The 14,579-nt window shown below is 44.1% G+C and overlaps 1 protein-coding gene across 1 annotated transcript in view; it reads left to right on the forward strand.

Moving 5' to 3' along the window:
• The window catches only part of LOC106566150 (kinesin heavy chain), a 141,310-nt gene that overhangs the window by 117,941 nt on the left and 8,790 nt on the right, over positions 1-14,579 (forward strand). Inside the window, exons 21-28 of the mRNA XM_045691941.2 lie at positions 2,577-2,637; positions 2,992-3,063; positions 3,499-3,603; positions 11,650-11,866; positions 12,032-12,383; positions 12,538-13,148; positions 13,309-13,336; positions 13,656-13,795. Coding sequence (XP_045547897.2) covers positions 2,577-2,637; positions 2,992-3,063; positions 3,499-3,603; positions 11,650-11,866; positions 12,032-12,383; positions 12,538-13,148; positions 13,309-13,336; positions 13,656-13,779 — 1,570 coding nt within the window. The 3' untranslated portion in view covers positions 13,780-13,795. The remainder of the gene's footprint in view (positions 1-2,576; positions 2,638-2,991; positions 3,064-3,498; positions 3,604-11,649; positions 11,867-12,031; positions 12,384-12,537; positions 13,149-13,308; positions 13,337-13,655; positions 13,796-14,579) is intronic.

Here is a 14,579-nt window from a genome sequence, read left to right on the forward strand (position 1 = left end):
CACACACACACACACACACACACACACACACACACACACACACACACACACACACACACACTCGCACATACACCGTCTCATGAGTCAGAGCACCACAACAGCCGGAGTCCCAAACCGCTTCCTAGTCACTACCCTTCACCCTTAACTTCATTGGTATAGGGGGCAGCATTGGGAAGTTTGGATGAAAAGCGGAGAGGAGGTATTTGGACATAAAGATGAACTTTATCGAACAAAACAAACATTTATTGTCTAACATGGAGACCTGGGAGTGCCATCAGATGAAGATCATCAAAGGTAAATGATTTATTTTAACGCTATTTCTGATTTTTGTGACACCTCTCCTTCTTTGGAAAATGGCTGTATGGTTTTTGTGGCTAGGCGCTGACCTAACATAATCGCATGGTGTGATTTCACCGTAAAGCCTTTTAGAAATCGGACACTGTGGCTGGATTAATGAGAAGTTTATCTTTAAAATGGTGTATAACACTTATATGTTTGAGGAATTGTAATTCTGAGATTTCTGTTGTTTGAATTTGGCGCCCTGCAATTTCACTGGCTGTTGGCAAGGTGGCACACATCACTTAGCTTGTTGCAGACGATTAGCTGGGAGCAATGGCTCCTTCATTGTGAAAACGCCTCTCAAGTCAAACCCTCTTAAACTTTGGATGTTTGCAGAGCATCCACCATATTATTAATCTACCATATTATTGATCTACCATATTATTATTCCACCATGTTATTATTCTACCATGTTATTATTCTACCATGTTATTATTCTACCATATTATTAATCTACCATATTATTAATCCACCATATTATTAATCTACCATATTATTATTCCACCTTGTTAGTATTCCACTATATTATTATTCCACCATATTATTTTTCCACCATGTTATTATTCCACCACCGTGTTATTATTCTACCATATTATTATTCTACCATATTATTAATCCACCATATTATTATTCCACCATATTATTATTATTATTCCACCATATTATTCGTTTTATTATTCCTCCATATTATTGTTATTATTATTATTATTATTATTATTATTATTTCATATCATCATTATTCCACCATATTATTAGTATTATTATTACACCATATAATAAGTATTATTATTCCACCATATAATTATCATTATTCCACCATATTATTATCATTATTCCACCATATTATTGTTATTATTATTCCACCATATTAATATCATTATTCCACCATATTATTATTATTATTATTCCACCATATTAATATTATTATTCCACCATATTATTATTATTATTATTATTCCAGTATATAATTATTATTATTCCCTCATATTATTATTATTATTATTATTAATATTATTCCCCCATATTATTATTATTAATATTATTCCCCCATATTATTATTATTATTATTTTTATTATTATTAATATTATTATTATTCCCCCATATTATTATTAATAGGTTTTATTTTTTTATTATTATTCCTCCATATTATTATTATTATTATTATTATTAATATGCCCCCATATTATTATTATGATTATTAATATTATTCCCCCATATTATTATTATTATTATTATTATTATTATTATTATTATTATTAGTAGTAGTAGTAGTAGTAGTAGTAGTAGTAGTAGTAGTATTCCCCCATAATATTATTATTTTGATTATTAGTAGTATTATTATTATTATTATTCCCCCATATTAATATTATTATTATTATTATTAATATTATTATTTTTATTATTATTATTATTATTATTCCTCCATATTATTATTATTATTATTATTCCCCCATATTATTATTATTATTATTATCCCTCCATATTAATATTATTATTATTATCCCTCCATATTAATATTATTATTATTATTCCCCCATATTAATAATAATATTATTATTATTATTCCCCCATATTATTATTATTATTATTATCCCTCCATATTAATATTATTATTATTATCCCTCCATATTAATATTATTATTATTATTCCCCCATATTAATAATAATATTATTATTATTATTCCTCCATATTATTATTATTATTATTATTCATCCATATTATTATTATTATTATTATTCCCCCATATTAATATTATTATTCCACCATATTATTATTCCAACATATCATTGTTATTCCACCATATTCAAGGGGAGGGGGAGGAAGGAGGAAGGTACTACTAGGGAGTGAATTGAGACCAGCTGTCTGTTTATTTACCACTCTGACTGACCACAAAGAACACTGAACATACGACTGACTGAACATGCTCTGGGTTACAAACACACAACACACACACACACACACACACACACACACACACACACACACACACACACACACACACACACACACACACACACACACACACACACACACACACACACACACACACACACACACACACACACACACACACTGAACATCCTCTGGGCTAAACAAACTATACAAATAAATGTGTGTAGCAGCCTAATGAATTACATTACATCTAAGCACAGCATCAATGCATTTATTAATGTCAAGTGGTACTGAATCTGTTTTATACATTTATGTTTTTGTTCTTTAACTCTGTATCCCCAGATTTCTTCATGAACGCCACGAGCAGTCTAAGCAAGACCTTAAAGGGCTGGAGGAGACTGTCGTAAGTCTATCTGTCTCTCCCTCTTTCAATCTCTCTCTCTCTCTCTCTCTCGCTCTCTCTCTCTCTCGCTCTCTCTCTCTCGCTCTCTCGCTCTCGCTCTGTCTCTTCCACCATCTCTTTCTCTCTCGGTCTCTTCCACAATCTCTCTCTGACATTCAGTTGAATCCACTGTAGGATAATTTGACCACGACCCATTAATGTACCTCTCCCTCAATTTCTCTCACTTCTCTCTCTCTCTCCGTCTCTCTCTCTCTCCTCTCTCTCTCTTTGTGCCCACCTGTCTTGCTTTTCTCTCTTCCTCTGTCCCTCCCTGCCTCCCTCCCTCCCTGTCTTTCTCTTTCTCTCTGTTGACAGGCTCGTGAACTACAGACTCTCCACAACTTGCGGAAGCTTTTTGTTCAAGACCTCACTATGCGAGTCAAAAGAGTGAGTGAATAAAGGAGAAAAAGGAAGAGAAGAAGTGAAGGAGGGAGGGAGGGAGAGGAGGAATGAAGGAGGGAGAGGATGATGAAGGGGGATGGAGAGGAGGAATGAAGGAGGAAGATAATCATGTAAACTATTCAGTAGTCCATAACATATACTGTGATCTTAACCACATCTCTCTCTCTCTCCCTCCCCCATCCCTCCCCCATCCCTCCCCATCCCTCCACCACCCCCACCCCATCCCCCATCCCTCCCCCATCCCTCCCCATCCCCCCATCCCTCCACCACCCCCATCCCTCCCCATCCCTCCCCCATCCCTCCCCATCCCCCCATCCCTCCCCCATCCCTCCCCATCCCTCCCCCATCCCTCCCTCCCTCCCCCATCCCTTCTCTCCCCCCCCATCCCCCCCATCCCTCCCCCATCCCCCCCATCCACAGCATTCAGAGATGGAGCGAGATGATAGCGGGGGATCTAGCCACCAAAAGCAGAAGATTTCCTTCCTTGAGAACAACCTGGACCAGCTTACAAAGGTTCACAAACAGGTGGGCAGTTGAATGGTTCATTGTGTTGTGTAGAGTAGACTGGAGCTCTGGGCCCATATTAACAAAAAGTCTCAGAGGATGGAGTGTTGATATCATTGACTATTATAATAACAAATCTGATCATAATGAATGATTATATGGTCAGTAGGGGGGAACCTGATCCTAGATCAGCACTCCTACTCTGAGAAGCTAAACTGAGTTTTACTCCTCTCTATACCCTACCGAAGCAAATCCTTTTTCTATTCCATACACACCTGCAGTATGACTTACTGCTGAGGCGCCAGAGCACAATGAGTAGGAGAAGGATAAAATGGACCAAGCAAACGGTATTAGTCCTGGCTGTGCTGTTAGTCATTACTATCACTCTGGCTGCGAGCCAGCTACATCAATCACCCTGTATTGCAGATACAAGTCCCCTGGAAAATAAGGCAGCAGGAAATGTTATGTTACCTACTGCTGCTACTACTGCAATACAATGTTATGTTACCTGCTGCTACTACTGCAATACAATGTTATGTTACCTACTGCTTCTGCTACTGCAATACAATGTTATGTTACCTGCTGCTACTACTGCAATACAATGTTATGTTACCTACTGCTGCTGCTACTACTGCAATACAATGTTATGTTACCTACTGCTGCTACTACTGCAATACAATGTTATGTTACCTTCTGCTGCTGCTACTGCAATACAATGTTATGTTACCTACTGCTGCTACTACTGCAATACAATGTTATGTTACCTTCTGCTGCTACTACTGCAATACAATGTTATGTTACCTGCTGCTGCTGCTACTGCAATACAATGTTATGTTACCTACTGCTGGTACTACTACTGCAAAACAATGTTATGTTACCTGCTGCTGGTACTACTACTGCAATACAATGTTATGTTACCTACTGCTACTACTACTACTACCTGCAATACAATGTTATGTTACCTACTGCTTCTGCTACTGCAATACAATGTTATGTTACCTACTACTTCTGCTACTGCAATACAATGTTATGTTACCTGCTGCTGCTACTACTGCAATACAATGTTATGTTACCTGCTGCAAATACTACTGCAATACAATGTTATGTTACCTACTGCTACTACTACTGCAATACAATGTTATGTTACCTACTGCTGCTACTGCAAAACAATGTTATGTTACCTGCTGCAAATACTACTGCAATACAATGTTATACACTGCTCAAAAAAATTAAGGGAACACTAAAATAACACATTCTAGATCTGAATGAATGAAATAATCTTATTAAATACTTTTTTCTTTACATAGTTGAATGTGCTGACAACAAAATCACACAAAAATAATCAATGGAAATCCAATTTATCAACCCATGGAGGTCTGGATGTGGAGTCACACTCAAAATTAAAGTGGAAAACCACACTACAGGCTGATCCAACTTTGATGTAATGTCCTTAAAACAAGTCAAAATGAGGCTCAGTAGTGTGTGTGGCCTCCACGTGCCTGTATGACCTCCCTACAACGCCTGCGCATGCTCCTGATGAGGTGGCGGATGGTCTCCTGAGGGATCTCCTCCCAGACCTGGACTAAAGCATCCGCCAACTCCTGGACAGTCTGTGGTGCAACGTGGCGTTGGTGGATGGAGCGAGACATAATGTCCCAGATGTGCTCAATTGGATTCAGGTCTGGGGAACGGGCGGGCCAGTCCATAGCGTCAATGCCTTCCTCTTGCAGGAACTGCTGACACACTCCAGCCACATGAGGTCTAGCATTGTCTTGCATTATGAGGAACCCAGGGCCAACCGCATCAGCATATGGTCTCACAAGGGGTCTGAGGATCTCATCTCGGTACCTAATGGCAGTCAGGCTACCTCTGGCGAGCACATGGAGGGCTGTGCGGCCCCCCAAAGAAATGCCACCCCACACCATGACTGACCCACCGCCAAACCGGTCATGCTGGAGGATGTTGCAGGCAGCAGAACGTTCTCCACGGCGTCTCCAGACTCTGTCACGTCTGTTACATGTGCTCAGTGTGAACCTGCTTTCATCTGTGAAGAGCACAGGGCGCCAGTGGCGAATTTGCCAATGTTGGTGTTCTCTGGCAAATGCCAAACGTCCTGCACGGTGTTGGGCTGTAAGCACAACCCCCACCTGTGGACGTCGGGCCCTCATACCACCCTCATGGAGTCTGTTTCTGACCGTTTGAGCAGACACATGCACATTTGTGGCCTGCTGGAGGTCATTTTGCAGGGCTCTGGCAGTGCTCCTCCTGCTCCTCCTTGCACAAAGGCGGAGGTAGCGGTCCTGCTGCTGGGTTGTTGCCCTCCTACGGCCTCCTCCACGTCTCCTGATGTACTGGCCTGTCTCCTGGTAGCGCCTCCATGCTCTGGACACTACGCTGACAGACACAGCAAACCTAGTTGCCACAGCTCGCATTGATGTGCCATCCTGGATGAGCTGCACTACCTGAGCCACTTGTGTGGGTTGTAGACTTTGTCTCATGCTACCACTAGAGTGAAAGCACCGCCAACATTCAAAAGTGACCAAAACATCAGCCAGGAAGCATAGGAACTGAGAAGTGGTCTGTGGTCACCACCTGCAGAACCACTCCTTTATTGGGGGTGTCTTGCTAATTGCCTATAATTTCCACCTGTTGTCTATTCCATTTGCACAACAGCATGTGCAATTTATTGTCAATCAGTGTTGCTTCCTAAGTGGACAGTTTGATTTCACAGAAGTGTGATTGACTTGGAGTTACATTGTGTTGTTTAAGTGTTCCCATTATTTTTTTGAGCAGTGTATTACCTACTGCTGCAAATACTACTGCAATACAATGTTATATTACCTACTGCTGCTACTACTACTGCAATACAATGTTATGTTACCTGCTGCTGCTACTACTGCAATACAATGTTATGTTACCTACTGCTGCTACTGCTATTGCAATACAATGTTATGTTACCTACTGCTTCTACTACTGCAATACAATGTTATGCCAGCTACTGCTGCTGCTACTGCAATACAGTGTTATGTTACCTGCTGCTGCAAATGCTACTGCAATACAATGTTATGTTACCTGCTACTACTACTGCAATACAATGTTATGTTACCTACTGCTGCTGTCACATCCTGACCAGTAAAAGGGGTTATTTGTCATTGTAGTTTGGTCAGGGTGTGGCAGGGGGTGTTTGTTTTGGTGTTTTTGGTTTAGGTTCTATGTTTTCTATTTCTATGTTGGGTTTTTGGTAGGACCTCCAATTAGAGTCAGCTGGTTGTCGTTGTCTCTAATTGGAGGCCATATTTAGTTGAGGTTTGTTTCACTTGTGTGTTGTGGGTGGTTGTTTCCTGTGTAGTCTGTGCACCTGATGGGACTGTTTCGTCGTTTGTTTCTTTTGTTCAAGTATTTATTCTAATAAACTAAGCTCGGAAACCGGATTGCACAGCGGAGAAGGTACGGTGGGATTCGAAATGGTCAGTGATCTGTTTATTAACTTGGCTTTCGAAGACTTTAGAGAGGCAGGGCAGGATGGATATAGGTCTACAGCAGTTTGGGTCTAGTGTCACCCCCTTTGAAGAGCGGGATGACCGCAGCAGCTTTCCAATCTTTAGGGATCTCGGACGATACGAAAGAGAGGTTGAACAGACTGGTAATAGGGGTTGCAAAAATGGCGGCAGGTAGTTTTAGAAAGAGAGGGTCCAGATTGTCTAGCCCAGGTGATTTGTATGGGTCCAGGTTTTGCAGCTCTTTTAGAACATCTGCTATCTGGATTTGGGTAAAGGAGAAGCTGGGGAGGCTCGGGCAAGTAGCTGCGAGGGGGGCGGAGCTGTTGGCCTGGGTTGGGGTAGCCAGGAGGAAAGCATGGCCAGCCGTAGAGAAATGCTTATTGAAATTTTTGATTTATCATGGATTTATTGGTGGTGACCGTGTTACCTAGCCTCAGTGCAGTGGGCAGCTGGGAGGTGCTCTTGTTCTCCATGGGCTTTACATTTTTTGGGGCATGCTTATTTAAGATGGTGAGGAAATTACTTTTAAAGACCGACCAGGCATCCCCGACTGACGGGATGAGGTCAATATCCCTCCAGGATTCCAGGGCCAGGCCGATTAGAAAGGCCTGCTCGCAGAAGTGTTTTAGGGAGCGTTTGACAGTGATGAGGGGTGGTCGTTTGACCGCGGACCCATAGCGGATACAGGCAATGAGGCAGTGATCGCTGAGATCCTGATTGAAAACAGCAAAGGTGTATTTGGAGGGCAAGTTGGTCAGGATAATGTCTATGAGGGTGCCCATGTTTACGGATTTAGGGTTGTACCTGGTGGGTTCCTTGATGATTTGTGTGAGATTGAGGGCATCTAGCTTGGATTGTAGGACTGCCGAGGTGTTAAGCATATCCCAGTTTAGGTCACCTAACAGAACGAACTCTGAAGATAGATGGGGGGCAATCAATTCACATATGGTGTCCAGGGCACAGCTGGGAGAAGAGGGGGGTCGATAACAGGCGGCAACAGTGAGAGATTTATTTCTGGAGAGATTAATTTTTTTAATTAGAAGTTCGAACTGTTTGGGCATAGACCTGGAAAGTATGACAGAACTTTGCGGCTATCTCTGCAGTAGATTGCAACTCCTCCCCCTTTGGCAGTTCTATCTTGACGGAAAACGTTGTAGTTGGGTATGGAAATCTCAGAATTTTTGGTGGCCTTCCTAAGCCAGGATTCAGACACGGCAAGGACATCAGGGTTGGCAGAGTGTGCTAAAGCAGTGAGTAAAACAAACATAGGGAGGAGGCTTCTGATGTTAACATGAATGAAACCAAGGCTTTTTCGATCACAGAAGTCAACAAATGAGAGTGCCTGGGGACACGCAGGGCCTGGGTTTACCTCCACATCACCCGAGGAACAGAGGAGGAGTAGGATGAGGGTACGGCTAAAGGCTATCAGAACTGGTCGTCTAGCGCGTTGGGGACAAAGAATAAAAGGAGCAGATTTCTGGGCGTGGTAGAATAGATTCAGGGCATAATGTGCAGACAGGGGTATGGTGGGGTGCGGGTACAGCGGAGGTAAGCCCAGGCACTGAGTGATGATAAGAGAGGTTGCATCTCTGGACGTGCTGGTTATACTGGGTGAGGTCACCGCATGTGTGGGAGGTGGGACAAAGGAGGCATCAGAGGCATGTTGAGTGGAACTAGGGGCTCCATTGTAAAGTAAAACAATGATAACTAACCTAAACAACAGTATACAAGGCATATTGACATTTGAGAGAGACATAAAGCGAGGCATAAAGCAATCACAGGTGTTGATTGGGAGAGCTAGCTAAGACAACAACGGGTAAGACAACAACAGCTAATCAGCTAAGACAACAACAACAGGTAAAATGGCGATGAATGGGCAGAGAGGGTCAGTTAACTACACACAGAGCCTGAGTTCGAGGCTGGGGCCGACAGATAAACAAAAACTAAACAGAATGTAGAACCGTGATTAATGGACAGTCCAGCAGGCATCAGCTATGTAGCCAAGTGATCATAGGGTCCAGTGAACAGCAATAGATGGAACAGGGAAGCCGCGGTGTATTCGTTACTACGCTAGCACGCGGGCGACACGGCGTTTAAAGTTAGCAGGCCGAGGCTAGTAGAAGCGTCTGTTCTGACGTTCGACAGAGGCCGGTTGAAGGCACAGCGGATGGGGTATTCGTCGGCATACCAGTCGTGGTCGTACGACGGGGCTCTGTGTTGACAAAGGATCCAAGCCAGATGGCAAAAGAGGTATTGTGGTTGTAGTAATTTAGTTTGCTAGCCGGGAGATGCGCCTGGCTCGCGGCTAACTGGTGCTAGCTTCGGGGCAGGGGTTTTAGCCACTATAGCCACTCGGTAGCAGCTAGCTAGCAGCGATGATCCAGTGCCAAGGTCCAGAGCTTACGGCAAGGATCCGGTGGAGTAGTGGAATCTAGCCGTGTTTGGGTGGAGTCCGGGTGAACAACTGAGTAGGCCGGGAGGTGGGCCTGGCTCAGGGCTGGCTTCGGTGCTGGGTCACTCGGTGGCAGCTAGCTAGCTGTGAAGATCAGGTGTAATGGTCCAGGGTTTACGGCAGGAATCCGGCGTTGTAGTGGAGAAAAAGTCCAATACTGGTAGTCTGGCAAGTAAAATCCAGGCTAAAAAAAGGGCTGGTATCTGTGCAGAAGGTAAAGGCCGCTAGCAGTAGCTAACAATGACTAAATAGCTAGTAGCTAATTAGCTGGTTAGCTTCTGATGGCTAGCTTCTGATGGCTAGCTTCTGATGGTGGTTCTGGCTATAAGGTCTAAAACAAATTGCGGTTCCGTATCACATTGGGTGAGGCAGGTTACCGGAAGTTATCTCTGATTTAAAATCGGAAAAGAGATTGAAAATAAAATTGAAATATTATACAAAAGAGGATGAAAAATACAAAAGTACACGAGAGGACGAACAAAACACGTCTGCACTGCTACGCCATCTTGGAACATACGACTGCTGATGCTACTACAGCAATACAATGTTATGTTACCTACTGCTGCTACTGCAATACAATGTTATGTTACCTACTGCTGTAATACATGTGGCTCTATCTAACTGCAAGCTGAGTAAAACGGACAAACTCATAATCGCACTCATGCTCACACACACACACACACACACACACACACACACACACACACACACACACACACACACACACATTTAGACTACGTTCTCCTGAAGATTACAGTTGCACACTCCATGTCATGGATATAAATACAAAAAAAAGCAAGTGCCCACTTTGGGAGAAGTGTGGAGAATCAAGACAAGGAGTTCACCAAGGTAATAGCAGACTGCAGACTAGCTCACATACTCAGACAGACGGACAGACGGACAGATGGACAGACAGACAGACAGACTAACTGCTGGCACTGCAGCAGTATTAACCTCAAACTCAATTTCAGTCTCTGCTGAAGTCCTCACATAACCTGCTGATAGAGGCTGTACGTACACACACACACACACACACACACACACACACACAGGGAACAGGTAATATGACGTCTATGAAATGCAATGTATTGTTGTCTATCACACACCATACCTAGGTTCAAATACTGTTTCAATTATTTAAATGACGTTCCATACATTTAGAAGTATTCAGATATGTTTTATTTGAAAATAGAAGTAGTTGAATATTTGAATGTATTTGGAAATACACTTGAAAAGTATCGGCATGCATTTGAAAATATTTAAATACACAAAGTATTAAATAAATTATTGTTTGTCTGAAGGCTCATTTAACACTCTCTATATTGGCTGTTGACTCATCTGCCATTGTGCCCTTTAGCAAGGCCCTTCACCTCTAACCTCTCTTTCTCTCTCTCTTTCTCTCTCTCTCCCTTTCACTCTCTGTCCCCCTCTCTCTCCCTCTCTTCCTCTCCCTTTCTCTCTCTCTTTCTCTCCCTCTCTCTATGTCTCTCTCTCCCTCTCTTCCTCTCTCTCTCTCTCTCTCTCCCTCCCTTTCTTTCTCTCACGCTCCCTCTCTCTCTCTCTCTCCCTTTCTCTCTCTCTCGCCCTCTCTCGCTCTCTCCCTTTCTCTCTCTCTCTCCCTTTCTCTCTCTTTCTCTCCCTCTCTCTCTCCCTCTCTCTTTCTCTCTCTCCCTCTCCTCAATTCAATTCAAGGGGCTTTACTACCCTCACAGAAGTTCCAAAAGAATATAGAATGTAGAATGTATATATATACAGTGTTGTAACGATGTACAAATGGTTAAAGTACAAAACGGAAAATAAATAAGCATAAATATGGGTTGTCTCCCTCTCTCCCACCCTTTCTCCATCTCCCTCCCTCCCTCCCTTTCTCCATCTCCCCCTCCCTCCCTCCCTCCCTCCCTTTCTCCATCTCCCACTCCCTCCCTCCCTCTCTCCCACCCTTTCTCCATCTCCCCCTCCCTCCCTCCCTCCCTCTCTCCCACCCTTTCTCCAACTCCCTCCCTCCCTCCCTCCCTCCCTCCCTCCCTCCCTCCCTCCCTCCCACCCTTTCTCCATCTCCCCCTCCCTCTCTCCCTCTCTCCCACCTTCTCTCCATCTCCCTCTCCTTCTTCCCAGTTGGTACGTGACAACGCAGACCTGCGTTGTGAGCTTCCTAAGCTTGAGAAGCGTCTTCGGTCTACGGCTGAGAGAGTGCGGGCGTTGGAGGGTGCACTGAAGGAGGCTAAGGAGGGGGCTATGAAGGACCGGAGACGCTATCAACAGGAAGTAGAGAGGATCAAAGACGCTATGAGGGTCAAGAACCCCCTACGCAGGCCGCACACAGCTCAGATAGGTGATAATACATACTCTCTATCTCTCTCTCTCTCACACACACTTTCCCCCTCTCTCTCTCACTCTCTCTTTCACTCCTTCCCTCCCTTCCCCACCTACACCCATACACATATTGAGGATGATGATAACGGCGATTTTCATACCACTGCTATGTCTCTATTTCCAGCCAAGCCGGTACGTCCGGGCCAGTTCCCGCTCTTCTCTTCCACCAACCCCTGGGTCCGTATTACTGAACAGCAACACTCCATCCATTTTAGTAATGCCATGTTCCAGATGCCCAGTCTGACCCCCAGCCAGATAGCCAGTCATCATGCTGCATCCCCAGCATCCGCCCCTTACTCCAAACCCTCCCAGATCAAGGACCAGACCAACAAGTCCAACATGACCCAAACCAACAAGTCCAACATGACCCAAACCAACAAGTCCAACATGACCCAAACCAACAAGTCCAACATGACCCAAACCAACAAGTCCAACATGACCCAAACCAACAAGTCCAACATGACCCAAACCAACAAGTGAGTACAAACATAGTTTTGAGTGAAAGGAAAACACAGGGAAAGACCCTTGAGGTTAGAAACCTCTTTCTGCCATCTGCTGAGAGTTGTTATTGATGGAGATACTGTACAGTCATATGAATAGGTGACTGACGGGCCTCTGTTTGTCTTGTAGGCTGCCAGCTGAGCCCATCAACAGCCCCACAGTGGACAACAGCCCCACAGAGGACAATAGCCCCACAGAGGACAATAGCCCCACAGAGGACAATAGCCCCACAGAGGACAATAGCCCCACAGTGGACAACAGCCCCACAGTGGACAACAGCCCCACAGAGGACAACAGCCCCACGGAGGACAACAGCCCCACGGAGGACAACAGCCCCACGGTGGACAACAGCCCCACAGTGGACAACAGCCCCACAGTGGACAACAGCCCCACAGTGGACAACAGCCCCACGGTGGACAACAGCCCCACGGTGGACAACAGCCCCACGGTGGACAACAGCCCCACGGTGGACAACAGCCCCATAGAGGACAACAGCCCCACAGTGGACAATAGCCCCATACAGGACAATACTATAGTGAAGAACCCTACAGTGCAGAACACAACAGACAAGGACACTATAGAGAAGGACACTACATTGAAGAACACAACAGACAAGGACACTATAGAGAAGGACACTACATTGAAGAACACTTCAGAGAAGAGCACTAGAGAGAATGCCACTACATTGAAGAACACTACTGCCAACTCTACAGAGACACTGGATGTGGACACCGTCAACGGTAAGGTTAACAGAACGGACCTTTTCCTATTTCTGTGTTCTCCAATTTGACTCACTCCTGCTTCATAGACGTAGATAGACTTACTTCAATTCCCTGGTCTGTTCACTGTTCACTGGTGTGACTGCATCCCCACCCTGACACTAGCTCTCTCTATCCACAGGGAACAGCATAGATGTCAATGACAACAGGTAAGACTGCCCACTGTCACTGACCTGCCTTGCTCTTTGTGTTTAATCCTACCGTTATCCCCTGCAGCCAACACAACACTACTACTTGCTTAATCATTAATTGTCATTGATTGGATTTATAAAGCACTTTTTGTGCTCGATGCACTTAGCGCTTTAGTTAGCTGACTAGCCAAACACAGTAGCATTATCACCTTGTTAAAGATATTTGATTGTGAACCTTAAAGCCTGACACTGACACACACTCATACACTTGTCCCTCACTGCTTCCCGTCCGCTTCCTGACTACCTCTTGTTTTCCCTGTCTGGTGCTGTTGTATAGCGTGTCTCTGAGTGTCCACTCTGCTGCTGTGTCCAGGAGTGATGTGCAGCACTGCAACAGCCAGAACCAGGACAGCCCAGCCAAGCTGCACCACGTCATCCAGCCAGAACAGGCTACCAGCTAGTGACCCGGCTCCTCACGTGAGGGAGGAAGGGAGGAAGGGAATAGGGAGAATATTGAATGAGTATTTCATAACAGACATAATCTAAGATGGCAGATTCATTAACTTGTGTATTTCTATACACCTGCCCTCTCCATCTCTCTCTCTCTCTCTCTCAATTCAATTTCAATTTAAGGGCTTTATTGGCTTGGGAAGTGAACTAGATAAACTCTAGATCTCTCTTTCTCTCTCTCTCTTTGTCACTCTCTCTTTCTCTCCCTCTCTCTCTCTTGCTATCTTTCTCTCTTTTTCTCTCTTTCTCTCTCTCTCCCACTCTTGTTTTCTATCTTTCTCTCAATCTCCTTTTCTCTCTCTATCTCTCTCTTTCTCTCTGCTGTTCTCTCTCTTTGTCGCCCTCTTTCTTGCTATCTCTCTCTCTTTCTCTCTCTCTCCCACTCTCTTTTTCTCTCTCTTTCTCTCTACCTCTCTTTCTCCCTCTCTCTCTATTTCTCTCTATCTCTGGGAAACAGAGGGAACACTGAATATATTTATTCAGAGTTCCATATAGTGAGTGAGCCACTTACATACCTAATATTGGGTCCATATAAGAATTATTGTTATTTTGGCTTCATCTTGCCTTCTGATTGGCTAGGAGGAAATGCAGCATATTAAATGTGATTTCAGCATATTTAGCATATTAGACTGGTGAAATTCATCCCACAGTTTTTCACAATAAAGATTCCATATAAGACATATAATGTACACCTGGTTCTGTTTATGGGACTCATTGCATTGTTTGTTTCTCTCTCTCTCTCTCTCTCTCT

Source organism: Salmo salar, chromosome 12 (assembly GCF_965601325.2).
Source record: "Salmo salar chromosome 12, fSalSal1, whole genome shotgun sequence".
Lineage (NCBI taxonomy): Eukaryota > Metazoa > Chordata > Actinopteri > Salmoniformes > Salmonidae > Salmo > Salmo salar.